This window comes from Drosophila bipectinata, chromosome 2R (genome assembly GCF_030179905.1).
Source record: "Drosophila bipectinata strain 14024-0381.07 chromosome 2R, DbipHiC1v2, whole genome shotgun sequence".
Taxonomy (NCBI): Eukaryota; Metazoa; Arthropoda; class Insecta; order Diptera; family Drosophilidae; genus Drosophila; species Drosophila bipectinata.
The window spans coordinates 22,375,435-22,388,941 of NC_091737.1; the positions used below are offsets into that span (position 1 = coordinate 22,375,435).

Here is a 13,507-nt window from a genome sequence, read left to right on the forward strand (position 1 = left end):
AATCTAGTATCGTCTATCGATGTATCGATGTATTAATCGTTTTCCATCTCCACCTCTAACACGACAAGCGCCAAAATTTTACGTTTATTTATGATAGGGAACAATTTTATTAAATTAAGCCAGTGTTTTTGAGAAAAAAGTGTGGAAAGACAGCCCATATTGTTCGGCGACCGTTCAACGCTAAGTAACACGCACCATGTCCTTTTTCGGAGGCAACACTTCACTGGGAGCCACAAGCACGCCGGCCAAACGTGAGTCCACCAAACAACTTTCATTAAGCCCGTTTCTCCAGGTATTTGTGTGGGCCATTTCCACTGGGCGGAGGCTGGAGGAGCTTTTTGGCGTCCTGGAGGCTCCGAATGCGTATGTCCTTGGGATCGATGCTACAAAAGGGTGAAGGGTGAGATGGCTTCAGTGAAAACTGGAAGTGAATGCTGCTCACCCTTTTGTATGGATAACGTACGCAACGTATCCCGCAAAGGCCAGCACCAGGAAGACTAAAATCAAGACAACAGCCATTGTTCAGAGCCGAGAACCAACTGAAATCTCAATCCATGATAAGGGCCGGGCCGGAAGCTTAGTTTCTTAATTACTGACCCATTTGTTTATTTTCTTATCTCTCCTCGGCAGCCGGCGGACTGTTCGGTTCATCTTTTGGAGCGGCCGCAACGGGTCAAGCAGCGCCCGCTTTTGGAACTCCGGCCACTTCTGCTCCAGCTTTCGGCACTCAGAGCACAACTCCTGCCTTTGGATCTGGCTCGGTTTTTGGAGCCACTGCAGCCGCTCCTGCCTTCGGAGCTTCTGCGACGGCGGCACCTGCATTTGGAGCAGCAGCAGCTACTCCAGCATTTGGAGCAGCAGCAGCTACCCCGGCTTTTGGAGCTGCAGCAGCTCCCTCGGCTTTTGGTGGATCCGCTTTTGGCAGTGCTCCAGCTTTTGGAGCTCCAGCCACCACCACAGCTTCAACTGGCCTGGGAGGTGGATTCACTGGATTCTCCGCTCCAGCAACAGGTCAGACGAGTTTGTTCGGGGCTCCAGCCACCAGTGCTGCGCCACCGGCATTTAGTGGATTTGGACAAGCGGCGACTAGCGCAGCTCCGGCAAGTGGATTTGCAGGTTTCGGAACAACTACCACCTCAACCCCAGCCTTCGGAGGTTTTGGAACAGGCCAGTCGTCTGGCTTCGGTGGTGGGGTATTTGGATCTAGTGAGTATAATTATCCTAGTTGTGAGTCTGTGATATTCCTAACCTGGTTCACGTCTTAGCCTTTGGAAAGCCTGCTACTTCAACAGTCACTCCTGGTTTTGGTGGCTTCGGTGGGACTAACTTCATGTTGGGGCAGCCACAACAGCAGCCTCCGCCCATTTCTGCGGATGAGGCGTTTGCTCAGTCCATTCTGAATGTTTCCATTTTCGGAGATGAACGGGACAACATAGTGGCCAAGTGGAACTACTTGCAGGCCATGTGGGGCACAGGAAAACTCTTCTACTCCCAAAGTGCGGCGCCTGTGGATATTACGCCCGAGAATTATCTCTGCCGCTTTAAGGCTATTGGATATAGTCGCATGCCGGGCAAGGACAATAAACTGGGACTGGTGGCCCTTAATTTTAACAGAGAACTTTCCGCTATAAAGTAAGTTCCACAGATTCCACGTTATGCCCAGCTATAATTATTCCACTTTTAGGCCACATCAGCAACAAGTAGTTCAAACTCTGCACAGTTTGTTTGGCAGCAAACCCAACATGCTGGTTCACATTGATTCCATAAAGGAGACGGAGAACAAAAAGTGTCAGATAGTCATCTATGTGGAGGAGAAGCTGCAGCATGCACCCAACGATACCAAACGCATTCTCGCCACTGAACTGTCAAACTATTTAAACCAAGCCTCTTTAAAACAGCAGCTCACGAACCTCGGTATCGTGGAAGCTTTAGCTTTGGTCTTACCCGATGAGGATCAGCTAAAGGAGTATCTAGAGAACCCTCCAAAGGGGGTGGACCCGCGCATGTGGCGGCAGGCCAACTTGGACAATCCCGATCCAAGTAAATTTATACCGGTGCCCATGATTGGTTTCAACGATCTAAAGTGGCGGGTAAAGTGCCAGGAACAGGAGACAGACACCCATGCCCTGTACATGAAAAATGTGGAGGGGGAACTCACGGAGCTAAGACAACGACACGCCACGGCCACGGCAAAGATTTTGGAACACAAACGTAAACTGGCCGAGCTCAGTCATCGTATACTGAGGGTATGAAACGAGAAGTACAATTTTTAAACAATTAATTACCATTCTGATAATTACAGATTATTGTGAAGCAAGAGTGCACTCGGAAGGTGGGAACTTCGCTGACGCCCGAAGAGGAGACCATGCGCACCAAGCTGCAGAATATGCAAGCTGTAGTTTCGGCGCCCACTCAGTTTAAGGGAAGGCTCAGTGAACTGCTCTCCCAGATGCGAATGCAGCGAAACCAATTCGCCGTCAACGGAGGAGCGGAATACGCCATCGACAAGGATGCCGAGGACGAGATGAAAACGTTTCTCACCATGCAGCAGCGCGCCATGGAAGTGCTTAGCGAAACGGTCAACAAAGACCTCATGGCACTGGATGTTATCATAAAGGGATTGCCCGAACTGCGGCAATCGTGATAGAAGAAATGAACTGTTGAATAAATCACCCAAATGTTGAAAACTAGTAATCTGTATTATACTTCGTCTCTGTGGCGGATGTGGATGTGGAGTCTCTGATGCTCCAGGCAATGTGAGTGAAGGTTCCATGGAGTGGTGCAATCTTTGCTGCAAGGTCTACGAATTCGTTTCTCTCTATAGGAATATAGAGAAGTTCCACTAAAGAAAGCAGAGATTACTAGGTCTAGTAATAGATTTTCTTTCTCAAAAATTCAAAAAATAAATATCCACTGAAAAAAATGATGGTTTTTCAAATAAAATTATTTCAAATTTTAAACCAAAAACCGAATATAAATAATACTTTTACGTTTATTGGTAATTGAAAAACATGAATAATAGATAAATATAAATTTTGTTTAAGTTTAATGTGTGGTTTTATTTTTATCTTTGTTATGATCTCTTCATTTCTTACAACATTTTCGATTTTGTGTTTCAATACATTTTCAATGCATTCTTTTTGAATCTAACTCGTAATTTATATATTATTATGAATCATGATGTGTATATTATATAGTAACTAAAAAATAACTGCGATCATAGAAAAGTTAATTTTAATTTCTTAATAAGGCTCTGTTTACGTTCTCAATATTTTACTCCATACTTCAAAAACTTATGCTCGATACAACACACTTTTATCTTAATCTTCTCCACTTGATATACTATGAAACCTACAACTAAATGAAAAAAATCAAACCAAAATGCGTCAAATTAAGAACGTGATAGACACTTTAAAATGATAAATATTAACTGTTACAGGTAAGATTAACAAAACAGACGACACATTCTATGGTTTTAAAAAGATGGTTTGCCTTGGTCTCGTTCGCGAGTTGAATATGGTACAATGGGTTTTTATATCAGATGAATTCTAACTAAAGTTTCTGGATGCTGGGTGGGGGCCAATGTAATGTATGCATTCTGTCGGTTCTGTAGGTAGTGTCGGTTTAACAACTATCGTAGCTTCGCCCAACTACTTCTTAAAAATTTAGTTAACTTAGGCGCCTAGTCTAACAGTATCTAAACTAACAAGTATGCGCTCCATCTTTCATTTCATCCTCCTGGCCTCCTACTCCTCGGCCCCTGTCTCCTGCCCCTATGATTTGGCCGAAGTGGCTCCAGCGCGCGTTCTTTTGGCCATGGGCTCCGTGGTATCTGCTGCCCTTATATTGTCGAACAGGTTGTTCTCCTGCAATACCATACATTTAAGACTTGGATTCAATGGGAAATGTGTTTGTTTGAACAAACCTGCGGATCCTCATCATCATCTGTTATCGACGGCTCTGCTGGCCTCTTTGGAGGCGCCACAGTTCGCGAGGTTGTCATGGACGTAGCGGTGGCTTTGCTCGACGATTTTGCGCCCAGCGTATACACGTCCAGCGGTATGTAGATATCGTTGTTCTGGAAGTTCGCAACGGCGGGCTGTTTATAATACATTTCTGGCAAAGCCAGCGGCATGGAAAAGGTCGCGTTGCCATCAAATGAGCTAAATTTTGTGTCGATAATGTGCATGGAGAGATCACAAAGGGCCCACATTCTCTAAAAAAAATCAAAAGGAACGGAGTTATACCATGATTTTTGAAGACTGATTAAAGCTTACATAATTGTCGGTCTTATCCGAGCCCTGACTGAACTCCCGGTGTTTGATGAGCTGCAGCAGTTGCTTGTAGAAGCCGTACACAAAAGATTCCCGCTTGGCCATTAGCGGCTCTAGGACAAAACGAAGGCACTTCTCCATTTTGCGCAACTGGACGTTGTCTTCGTGATTCGTAAAACGAGGATCGTTGACCAAGACAGGAATGGCAAAGGCTAGCATGTAGTCAGGTTGAATGTGCTGCGATTGCGAGTCCGTTGAGCTGTCGGGAGCTAGAAACGGGGATCAATCTATAATCCAATGTTGGGAACAGTATCAGGTATGCTTACATGTCATGGCTACAGTCTTGAGATATTCCCGTCGTTTGTTCACATCAGCTTCCGTATAGTGCCTCACCAGATCTTGTAATCTAAAATAAATAGATTTTAATAAATGTTTAAATAAATTAACGAGAACTTACTTTCTTTCAGTCTCCAGACCAGCCAGTACATACAATCCCATAAAGTCCAAGGGCAAGCAGTTTCTTGGTAAACTCCTGCTTAAACCTTTATGGAGCTTTCGAGAAAATATTTCCCGAACCTCCGGCACTGGATCCACCTAAAAGAAATGCAAATTGTAGTCCTAAATATACCCTTCGATATTCTTCAATTACTTACCATCATTTGGGAAAGCTGTAGAAACTGTTCGGCACTGTACTGGTCACCAACGCCTTTCTGCTCACACACCTTGAGCATGGCGCAGGCGGCTCCCAAGCGCAGCCAGGATTTCTCGGCCCCGCATAAGCGGTTTTGACCGAGGAGATCGCCTCGCTGGTTAACAAAAGCGGCTAGCATTCGGAATGTTTTCTGGGCGGCGTGCTCATCGGTGCGCAGGCCTAGCAGCCAACGGGCCATGGTTTTTAACGCATCCAGTTTGCAGAGTGTATCCGGAGGCAAATCCTCCTGGGCACACCAATCGCCATCCTCGGGCAGATCGTAGTCCCTCTGCTGCGGAACTTCTTGTATCAGCAGCTCCTTTACTATGCGTCTCGCGATCATATTTTTAATTGGCGTCAGAAATGCTTGGGGCATGTTATACGCTATGTGACCCAAGGTGACAATCTTGGTGCGTTGATGCTCGCAATTGGGTGTCAGTTTTATTCGCAGTGTCTCTATGATTTCGTGAAAGATGGGATGTACCGTTTGCGTCGTCGTAGACGCACTGCCCGATCCACTTGTCATCCCATCGGTGGCCGTCGACGACTGACTATTCACGAAGATGCAGCGGACGGCGTGCTTAGCCTGCTTGGGGGTACCAATCAGAGCAAAGTCCCTGCACACCGGGGCCAGTTCATTAAGAATTGCCGGGACGGCGTCATCGATTAAGGGTTGATAGCGTCCCAGGTGTGTCAGGGATTTCAACACAAGAGGGGCCACATAATCGTGCTCGTAGCTCAGCAGGGCAATCAAATGACGCAGCGAGGAATCAGTGAAAAAGTGAGCTGAGAATACGTATGAAAGCATCTGCAGAAAGGGGTATGATTGAGTCATGAGAACTGTTTGGTTAACTCTTAAGAAGCAACTCACGCTTAATAGCTTAAGACCTCGCTCTCCTGCCTCCTGGCGAGAAATTCCTATCTCTTCGCACATTGATCCACCCTGTATGCATTGTTCAATAAGACTGCAAAAAAAAATATATTTGAAATTATGAAAGAAAGTGGTAGATTGAATATTTTTTACCCTATCAGTACGCCAATGGATTCTTTGTCCACCATCACTGAAGCCACTCGCTCTATTAGCATTTTGACGGTATTATAGTACAGATTCGATTGGACGTGAGCGCCCAACTTCTTGAGTAGAACACCCATGGTGTCGGCACACTCGCGACAGCTTACATCGCGTTTCAGGACAATGTTGATGCAGCGTAGGAGCTGGGCATCTTTGCGCAAGTTGTTACTGAACTGGGTTAGGTACTCGGCTGCCTTCAGGGGATCGGGTAGCAATCTGCAAAGATATTCAAAGCAAATGCTCGTATCTGAAACTATTAAACTACTGCAGCAATCTACGAACTTGGCAATGGTGGCCTGTTTGGCGCTCAGTTGGCTGAGCACACGCGGCGTAAACTCTTTGGAGTGGTGCAGCTTGATCCAGTCGCTGACAGTGTTGCGGGTCTTCATTTGGTTCTTCTGGAGTTCAACAAATGCCTTGGTGGCATTGGCGTCCAGATCGGCCAGAAGATGATACAGCTTCTTCATTCGCTCCTCCGGTGGCAGTTTGTAGGGCACTAGGCAGGTAATCAGCAGCCGCTCCACAAGAAGTCGGTCCTCCAGACCGACCTTGTAGTAACCGTGCAGAATTTTATTCTTAATCCAGTCTACGCTCTTCTTCAGCTCGGCACTTATATCGTTTGGCTCGCATATGGCGCGTTTGTAGATGTACGCCAGGCCGTTCATAGCGTCTCGACGAATTTTGTATTTCTTGTCCAGCGTCCGTTCTCTGACAATTTCCAAAAGGTCAGGTGCCTCGAGAACTAGTTTAAAATCGCGTTTGGCAGTCTCAACAATCGCCATTACCACTTCGTGGCGCACATTCTCGTCTAGATCGTGATTCCTTAGGCGCAGCTTTTCCGTTATATCGCCCTGTAGGTGCGGATGGTTAAGAAGGAAATGCATCGACGACTGGACACATTTGACCCGAACGGGTTCGGTGATGTCGCAGAAGCGTCCGAAAAATATTTTCAACAGATTTTGGTATTTTTTCGACAACTGCGATTCTTTCTCCGAAAACATGCGAGCCAAAAGGGTAGTTGCCTCTGTAAAATAATGAAAAATGTATTAGTTAAATATCATATATTACTTATATATATATATATGCCTTACTCAGTCTTTCGGCATCGTCCGTTGAGAGTAGCTTATTTTCCAATTGCGGCAGCACCGACGTAAGCAGGTCTCCATTGGTGCGATTAAGCTCATAGATTATATCGTATATCTTGTTTGTAATGGACAGTTTAGTGTTTGGCTTATCCATAACCAAAGCACGATTGAAGAACTGGCGAACAGAAAAAGATCTCCACTAACAAAAGCGTATAAATGCGATACAAGAACGATTACCATTTTGATTGTAGACTCCAACGCATCGCCCGTTTTTGTGAGAAGTTGTTGAGTTAGATGGCAGGCATACTTATTGTTCGATTTGTACGGCTCCACTATGTTAATTAGTATGAGGTCCAACAGCTCCACCGACAGATTATCGGCCTCGGTTATCAAGGGACTCAGTACGTCTAAAAAAAAGTTAGTAACCTTGGCACTGTGCTGGTCACTATAAAAAAATGAAACATTTCGTAAATTCTAGACACATTTGTTTGAAAAAAAAAGAAATTTACTTACTTTACAATTTTAAAAATAGTGCTGAAGAGCTCCTGAAAGATTTCTTGGCAGTCTTCTAGCTCGAAACACATATTAAACGATTTAACAAAGGCCAGGTTCTCTAGCAGATAAAAGTAGCGCTTGAACGAAGGATCCCGCGGATCCTTCAAGCCATGCAATTGCTTGATAAAGAACTTGAAGATGGTTTTGATTTGATCTTGCTCCTTGTAGGGCGCCTCGGGGGCATAAACTCGCAGGACATCCGCCACACAGCACGCAATAAGCAACTGCACGTCGCGCGACGTGTGCTGCATGAAGAAGTCGTCCAGGAGATGCAGGGCCAGGGGTATGTACTGCTGGTAGAGTTTGTCGTCCTGGTCCATGGTCTGCAGCACATTGGCGAGAGTCTAAAAACAAAAAAAAATAAATGTGACTTCCGATTTGGAGAACAACAAATGCATGGACTCACCTTCAGGCGGCGTATCAGCTCGTCAGTGCCCAGGTCCTCGACCAGCGGCCGACATCCGGTGGGGTACACAATGTCAGCCATCTTCGCTCAGGTTGGCGCTTCCTGGAAGCCAGATTGACTATTTAATAAAGGAGCACACCGCTTATGCCAAATAACAACATTATGTAGCGACCCTGTGGAAATAGCATTGCCAAATCAGAGGAGGGTGGCATTGCCAAGCTCCACACACACAGGCTCACACGCAAACACACACACTGAAGCTATAGTGGCGCACTTGCACGCACACTGACGTATTTGCAGTGTTTTTCTCTGCTCCCCAGCAAACAAAATACAACAAGCATCCAAATCATGGGCTCACGGCCCTGCAGTTATTCAATGCTTTACTTTAATCCGCAACAATTTGCGCTGTAGAAACCTTACTTTTCACAACTGCCAGGCAGCGGCAAAAGTTTTTGGCAATTTCGCGAGCCGCTTCTTTCGAAATTTTCAATCGAACTGCCGAATCAATTTACACTAGATAAGCTATATAGAGCAGAGGTAATTTGACATTTTCGGCCGTTAATGCTGTTTGGTTCACGGCGCGTATATTGCTAAAAACAAAAAAAGGAAAACTCTGGACGATTTTATGCGGAGTGGCACCACGCCATTAATTTGAAGAGTTGCCATATGTTTTCGAAAAGCAAGGTAGCTTCGCGATACACGTAAAGAACATTTTATCGATAAACCATCAGCTGATTAGGTATGGTTCATGGTCCCTACCAAAGAATAATATATTTGGTGGCTGACCTGAAAAATAATAGCTTCTATCTTTGAACCTACTGGTGGCGTTAGAGAAAAAATTCATTAATTTATCTGCTATGTGGCAATTCAGATATTAATTCAATCCTGGGGCGAATTCACGCTCTCATCCCAACATCACGCTTCCATCTCAAGTTGTTATGGTTCTTATCTTTGTTTACCTTTGCTAGAAGTTGACTTTTTTCACCTACAAGCTGCACTCCCACCGTGCTAACGGTTTTCTCTGCTTTCGAATGGGCGATGGCGCGCATGGCCACAACACAAAGGTAAGAATCTAAAACACTGCTCTTTTTACACCTCATGTTTTTATTTCTAATCCAATTAAGAAGGGGCACTGAAGTACGTGGCGATGCTGGTCAGTTGACCGCCGCCAGTTGCGCCAGTTTCACATTCCCCAAAATTATGAGTCGTCTTACGTAAATATTGCATGTGCAACGAAAGTTTAAATATAGACGCCGTCGACGTCCGCCAATGCAACGAACTTTGCCGCAGCTAAACCGAAAGTATTAATTAAAACATCCTAATCGATGTGAAACTGAATTATGGCTTCCTTGCGCATAGTTAATAGGTAAGCTCGATTAAGTTTCCCAATTACTTTTCAAATAAATTCTTTACTTTTTGAAACAGATTAGTGTGTCGTGGCTTCGTAGTACTAACTCTGCTACTAGTATTCTTCAATGAATGTATAGTCTATTACTTGGCCCAGTCCAGTTGGCAGCCGATTGATTGTAAACTGGGTAAGCTGTCCTGGTTTACTGACCTAATACCTGTACTGAGCTAATATTCATTTTTAGACAATTGCACACGCCTTTTGCTCATTGCTGACCCACAAATACTGGGCAACTCCTACGATCGCTCATCGCATAGCCCTTTGGCCCGGTACGATTCGGATAGATATCTGCAAAAGACCTTTGAGAGGGCCGTGTCGTTTACGCAACCACACATTATTGTGTTTCTAGGCGATTTGTTGGACGAGGGAAATATCGCCACTAGCCAAGAGTACAAGCAGTATGTGCGACGTTTTAAACGCATCTATCAGAATAAAAAGCTAAGCAATGTAGGTAGTTCGGGAGCTCATAACCGCCAACGTTGAATAATAGTTTCGTATGATTTCGGCATATTTTCAGCGTGTCCATGTGCCAGGTGACAACGATATCGGTGGCGAGAACGGTGACTACATATCCAACTCGAATCAAAGACGCTTCGAGAACGAATTTATGAGTGAGGACCTTTTCGACTATGACAATCGAATCCGCTTCTTTAAGATTAACCGTATGTTACTGGACTTTACCAATCCGGACCGAGATCATAACGCCGAACGCCTGCGGATTGGTGTCTCCCACGCTCCGTTGCTCATAGGAGGCGGTCCCTTGCTGCGGGCCATCATCAGTGATTTGGACCCTCATATCATTTTCACGGGACACTGGCACGAGTCCCGAATATTTATTTATCCATCCACCAAAGTTATCAACTTTTATGAGAACTCGGTGAGGCATTTTGATCTTAAGGCTTTGAAAGAACAGGAGCACAGCTATCTGGAGATAATGGTGCCCACCTGTTCATATCGCATGGGAAAGTCAAAGATTGGTATGGGCTATGCTGTGTTAGGTAAGTCTCCACATACTTATCTGTTTCATTAACGTTTCAATATTTTCAATTTAGAAAACTACAATCTCAGCTACACTGTCTTGTGGCAGCCAAATCGATTCATCCTGCTTTTTTCCTATGTTTTCTGGGGACTGTTTGTCGTCTGCGGTGCCGTCGTCTACAAGATGATGACCCGTTGTCCCTTCCGCGTGGCCAAAAGGCAGACGCTCTTTAACCGCGTCTCGACCATACCTCAATTTTAGACTGCAGCTGTCTCCAATCCTCACGGACAATAAACCCAAAATTCTCAAGAGTTGCTCGAATATACCCCATACGACAAGATATTAAAATTGTATTTATAGGAAAATGTAATCTAGGCGAATAGAGGCATTCATAGTTTTAATAAGTATTTATTGTATATTCTCTGGTCAAAAATGATAATTTTCTGTTTAAAGTTTAAACTAAGAAATAAAAACAACGAATGTCATCCAAAGCAATGTTTTTATAATTTATTGATGTAACATTTTTAAGGTTTATTTGATGCAGTTGATGGAGAATCGTTCCACAAATCGATCAAGGTAGGCCGCTCAAGAATCGGATGATTATTGGCAAAGATATAGCCACCGACGTGGGCCCTATTGAGCTCCATATGCATTTCTATAAATTTCAAGGGGATCCTCCAGAAAAAATCGAAAAAAATCTGAAAAATTTTTTGTTGGTAGGTTTTGATGCAGATTGATGGAGAATCGTTCCACAAATCGATCAAGGTATGTCTCTTAAGAATCGGATCATTATTGGCAAAGATATAGCCATCGACGTGGGCCCTATTGAGCTCCACATGCATTTCTATAAATTTCAAGGGGACCCTCCAAAAAAATCGAAAAAAATCTGAAAAATATTTTGTTGGTAGGTTTTGATGCAGATTGGTGGAGAATCGTTCCACAAATCGATCAAGGTAGGCCGCTCAAGAATCGGATGATTATTGGCAAAGGTATAGCCATCGACGTGGGCCCTATTGAGCTCCATATGCATTTCTATAAATTTCAAGGGGACCCTCCAAAAAAATCGAAAAAAATCTGAAAAATATTTTGTTGGTAGGTTTTGATGCAGATTGGTGGAGAATCGTTCCACAAATCGATCAAGGTAGGCCGCTCAAGAATCGGATGATTATTGGCAAAGATATAGCCATCGACGTGGGCCCTATTGAGCTCCATATGCATTTCTATAAATTTCAAGGGGACCCTCCAGAAAAAATCGAAAAAAATCTGAAAAATATTTTGTTGGTAGGTTTTGATGCAGATTGGTGGAGAATCGTTCTACAAATCGATCAATGTATGCCGCTCACGAATCGGATGAATATTGGCAAAGATATAGCCATCGACGTGACCCCTATTGAGCTCCATATGCATTTCTATAAATTTCAAGGGGACCCTCCAGAAAAAATCGAAAAAAATCTGAAAAATATTTTGTTGGTAGGTTTTGATGCAGATTGGTGGAGAATCGTTCTACAAATCGATCAATGTATGCCGCTCACGAATCGGATGAATATTGGCAAAGATATAGCCATCGACGTGGGCCCTATTGAGCTCCATATGCATTTCTATAAATTTCAAGGGGACCCTCCAGAAATGATTGGAAAAAATCTGAAAAATATTTTGTTGGTAGGTTTTGATGCAGATTGATGTAGAATCGTTCTACAAATCGATCAATGTATGCCGCTCACGAATCGGATGAATATTGGCAAAGATATAGCCATCGACGTGGGCCCTATTGAGCTCCATATGCATTTCTATAAATTTCAAGGGGACCCTCCAGAAATGATTGGAAAAAATCTGAAAAATATTTTGTTGGTAGGTTTTGATGCAGATTGATGTAGAATCGTTCTACAAATCGATCAATGCTAAGCAAAAGCTAAGCAATGTAGGTAGTTCGGGAGCTCATAACCGCCAACGTTGAATAATAGTTTCGTATGATTTCGGCATATTTTCAGCGTGTCCATGTGCCAGGTGACAACGATATCGGTGGCGAGAACGGTGACTACATATCCAACTCGAATCAAAGACGCTTCGAGAACGAATTTATGAGTGAGGACCTTTTCGACTATGACAATCGAATCCGCTTCTTTAAGATTAACCGTATGTTACTGGACTTTACCAATCCGGACCGAGATCATAACGCCGAACGCCTGCGGATTGGTGTCTCCCACGCTCCGTTGCTCATAGGAGGCGGTCCCTTGCTGCGGGCCATCATCAGTGATTTGGACCCTCATATCATTTTCACGGGACACTGGCACGAGTCCCGAATATTTATTTATCCATCCACCAAAGTTATCAACTTTTATGAGAACTCGGTGAGGCATTTTGATCTTAAGGCTTTGAAAGAACAGGAGCACAGCTATCTGGAGATAATGGTGCCCACCTGTTCATATCGCATGGGAAAGTCAAAGATTGGTATGGGCTATGCTGTGTTAGGTAAGTCTCCACATACTTATCTGTTTCATTAACGTTTCAATATTTTCAATTTAGAAAACTACAATCTCAGCTACACTGTCTTGTGGCAGCCAAATCGATTCATCCTGCTTTTTTCCTATGTTTTCTGGGGACTGTTTGTCGTCTGCGGTGCCGTCGTCTACAAGATGATGACCCGTTGTCCCTTCCGCGTGGCCAAAAGGCAGACGCTCTTTAACCGCGTCTCGACCATACCTCAATTTTAGACTGCAGCTGTCTCCAATCCTCACGGACAATAAACCCAAAATTCTCAAGAGTTGCTCGAATATACCCCGGACCCTCCAGAAATGATTGGAAAAAATCTGAAAAATATTTTGTTGGTAGGTTTTGATGCAGATTGATGTAGAATCGTTCTACAAATCGATCAATGTATGCCGCTCACGAATCGGATGATTATTGGCAAAGATATAGCCATCGACGTGGGCCCTATTGAGCTCCACACGCATTTCTTCAAATTTCAAAGGGGACCCTCCAGAAAAAATCGAAAAAAATCTGAAAAATATTTTGTTGGTAGGTTCTGATGCAGATTGAT

At 44.1% G+C, this 13,507-nt stretch overlaps 5 protein-coding genes across 7 annotated transcripts; 3 read left to right on the top strand and 2 right to left on the bottom strand.

The window, feature by feature from the left end:
* Nucleotides 1-29: 29 nt before the first annotated feature.
* On the top strand, nt 30-2,690 carry Nup54 (nuclear pore complex protein Nup54). The gene is made up of 5 exons (XM_017238171.3): nt 30-251; nt 631-1,206; nt 1,266-1,632; nt 1,685-2,246; nt 2,303-2,690. Exons 1-5 carry the CDS (start codon nt 197-199, stop codon nt 2,642-2,644), a joined length of 1,902 nt encoding a protein of 633 aa, XP_017093660.2. The 5' UTR covers nt 30-196; the 3' UTR covers nt 2,645-2,690.
* LOC108123141 (uncharacterized) lies at nt 245-572 on the bottom strand. The gene is made up of 2 exons (XM_017238176.3): nt 443-572; nt 245-383 (listed from the first exon to the last, which is right to left on the bottom strand). The coding sequence occupies exons 1-2, from the start codon at nt 517-519 to the stop codon at nt 275-277; spliced, it is 186 nt and encodes a 61-aa protein (XP_017093665.1). The 5' UTR covers nt 520-572; the 3' UTR covers nt 245-274.
* A 282-nt stretch (nt 2,691-2,972) lies between the features above and the next one.
* Nucleotides 2,973-8,754, bottom strand: pds5 (cohesin associated factor B pds5). 2 transcript variants are annotated; one of them, XM_017238170.2, is made up of 14 exons: nt 8,504-8,753; nt 8,084-8,185; nt 7,636-8,021; nt 7,360-7,567; nt 7,129-7,297; nt 6,320-7,061; nt 5,990-6,253; nt 5,837-5,930; nt 4,928-5,773; nt 4,732-4,868; nt 4,601-4,680; nt 4,278-4,543; nt 3,926-4,216; nt 2,973-3,866 (listed from the first exon to the last, which is right to left on the bottom strand). In XM_017238170.2, exons 2-14 carry the CDS (start codon nt 8,162-8,164, stop codon nt 3,774-3,776), a joined length of 3,657 nt encoding a protein of 1,218 aa, XP_017093659.2. In that variant the 5' UTR covers nt 8,165-8,185; nt 8,504-8,753; the 3' UTR covers nt 2,973-3,773. The 2 variants fall into 2 exon arrangements, with proteins under 2 accessions (XP_017093659.2, XP_070135139.1); XM_070279038.1 differs by lacking the exon at nt 2,973-3,866 and having other exon boundaries at nt 4,057-4,214; nt 8,504-8,754.
* Nucleotides 8,755-8,845: 91 nt separating this feature from the next.
* Nucleotides 8,846-10,961, top strand: Mppe (Metallophosphoesterase). Of its 2 annotated transcripts, none has more exons than XM_017238173.3 (6): nt 8,846-9,147; nt 9,208-9,449; nt 9,509-9,618; nt 9,676-9,938; nt 9,982-10,489; nt 10,544-10,961. In XM_017238173.3, exons 2-6 carry the CDS (start codon nt 9,424-9,426, stop codon nt 10,729-10,731), a joined length of 1,095 nt encoding a protein of 364 aa, XP_017093662.2. In that variant the 5' UTR covers nt 8,846-9,147; nt 9,208-9,423; the 3' UTR covers nt 10,732-10,961. The 2 variants fall into 2 exon arrangements, with proteins under 2 accessions (XP_017093662.2, XP_017093663.2); XM_017238174.3 differs by having other exon boundaries at nt 8,862-9,147; nt 10,009-10,489.
* Nucleotides 10,962-12,328: 1,367 nt separating this feature from the next.
* Nucleotides 12,329-13,244, top strand: LOC122321209 (uncharacterized). Its single transcript, XM_043210766.2, has 3 exons — nt 12,329-12,388; nt 12,459-12,939; nt 12,994-13,244. Exons 1-3 carry the CDS (start codon nt 12,329-12,331, stop codon nt 13,179-13,181), a joined length of 729 nt encoding a protein of 242 aa, XP_043066701.2. The 3' UTR covers nt 13,182-13,244.
* Nucleotides 13,245-13,507: the final 263 nt, after the last annotated feature.

What these genes read in the sequence shown, in the direction of transcription:
- LOC122321209 (XM_043210766.2), top strand. Translation starts at nt 12,329, where the DNA reads ATGCAGATTGATGTAGAATCGTTCTACAAATCGATCAATGCTAAGCAA. An exon ending in CTAAGCAAAAGCTAAGCAAT is followed by an intron (nt 12,389 to 12,458) that starts GTAGGTAGTTCG and finishes GCATATTTTCAG; the next exon opens with CGTGTCCATGTGCCAGGTGA. An exon ending in TATGGGCTATGCTGTGTTAG is followed by an intron (nt 12,940 to 12,993) that starts GTAAGTCTCCAC and finishes TTTTCAATTTAG; the next exon opens with AAAACTACAATCTCAGCTAC.
- LOC108123141 (XM_017238176.3), bottom strand. Translation starts at nt 519, where the DNA reads ATGGCTGTTGTCTTGATTTTAGTCTTCCTGGTGCTGGCCTTTGCGGGA. An exon ending in TACGTTATCCATACAAAAGG is followed by an intron (nt 384 to 442) that starts GTGAGCAGCATT and finishes ACCCTTTTGTAG; the next exon opens with CATCGATCCCAAGGACATAC.
- Mppe (XM_017238173.3), top strand. Translation starts at nt 9,424, where the DNA reads ATGGCTTCCTTGCGCATAGTTAATAG. An exon ending in GCCGATTGATTGTAAACTGG is followed by an intron (nt 9,619 to 9,675) that starts GTAAGCTGTCCT and finishes ATTCATTTTTAG; the next exon opens with ACAATTGCACACGCCTTTTG. An exon ending in TATGGGCTATGCTGTGTTAG is followed by an intron (nt 10,490 to 10,543) that starts GTAAGTCTCCAC and finishes TTTTCAATTTAG; the next exon opens with AAAACTACAATCTCAGCTAC.
- pds5 (XM_017238170.2), bottom strand. Translation starts at nt 8,164, where the DNA reads ATGGCTGACATTGTGTACCCCACCGGATGTCGGCCGCTGGTCGAGGAC. An exon ending in CGGATAAGACCGACAATTAT is followed by an intron (nt 4,217 to 4,277) that starts GTAAGCTTTAAT and finishes GATTTTTTTTAG; the next exon opens with AGAATGTGGGCCCTTTGTGA. An exon ending in ATGATGATGAGGATCCGCAG is followed by an intron (nt 3,867 to 3,925) that starts GTTTGTTCAAAC and finishes ATGGTATTGCAG; the next exon opens with GAGAACAACCTGTTCGACAA.
- Nup54 (XM_017238171.3), top strand. Translation starts at nt 197, where the DNA reads ATGTCCTTTTTCGGAGGCAACACTTCACTGGGAGCCACAAGCACGCCG. An exon ending in TGGTGGGGTATTTGGATCTA is followed by an intron (nt 1,207 to 1,265) that starts GTGAGTATAATT and finishes TTCACGTCTTAG; the next exon opens with CCTTTGGAAAGCCTGCTACT. An exon ending in AGAGAACTTTCCGCTATAAA is followed by an intron (nt 1,633 to 1,684) that starts GTAAGTTCCACA and finishes TTCCACTTTTAG; the next exon opens with GCCACATCAGCAACAAGTAG.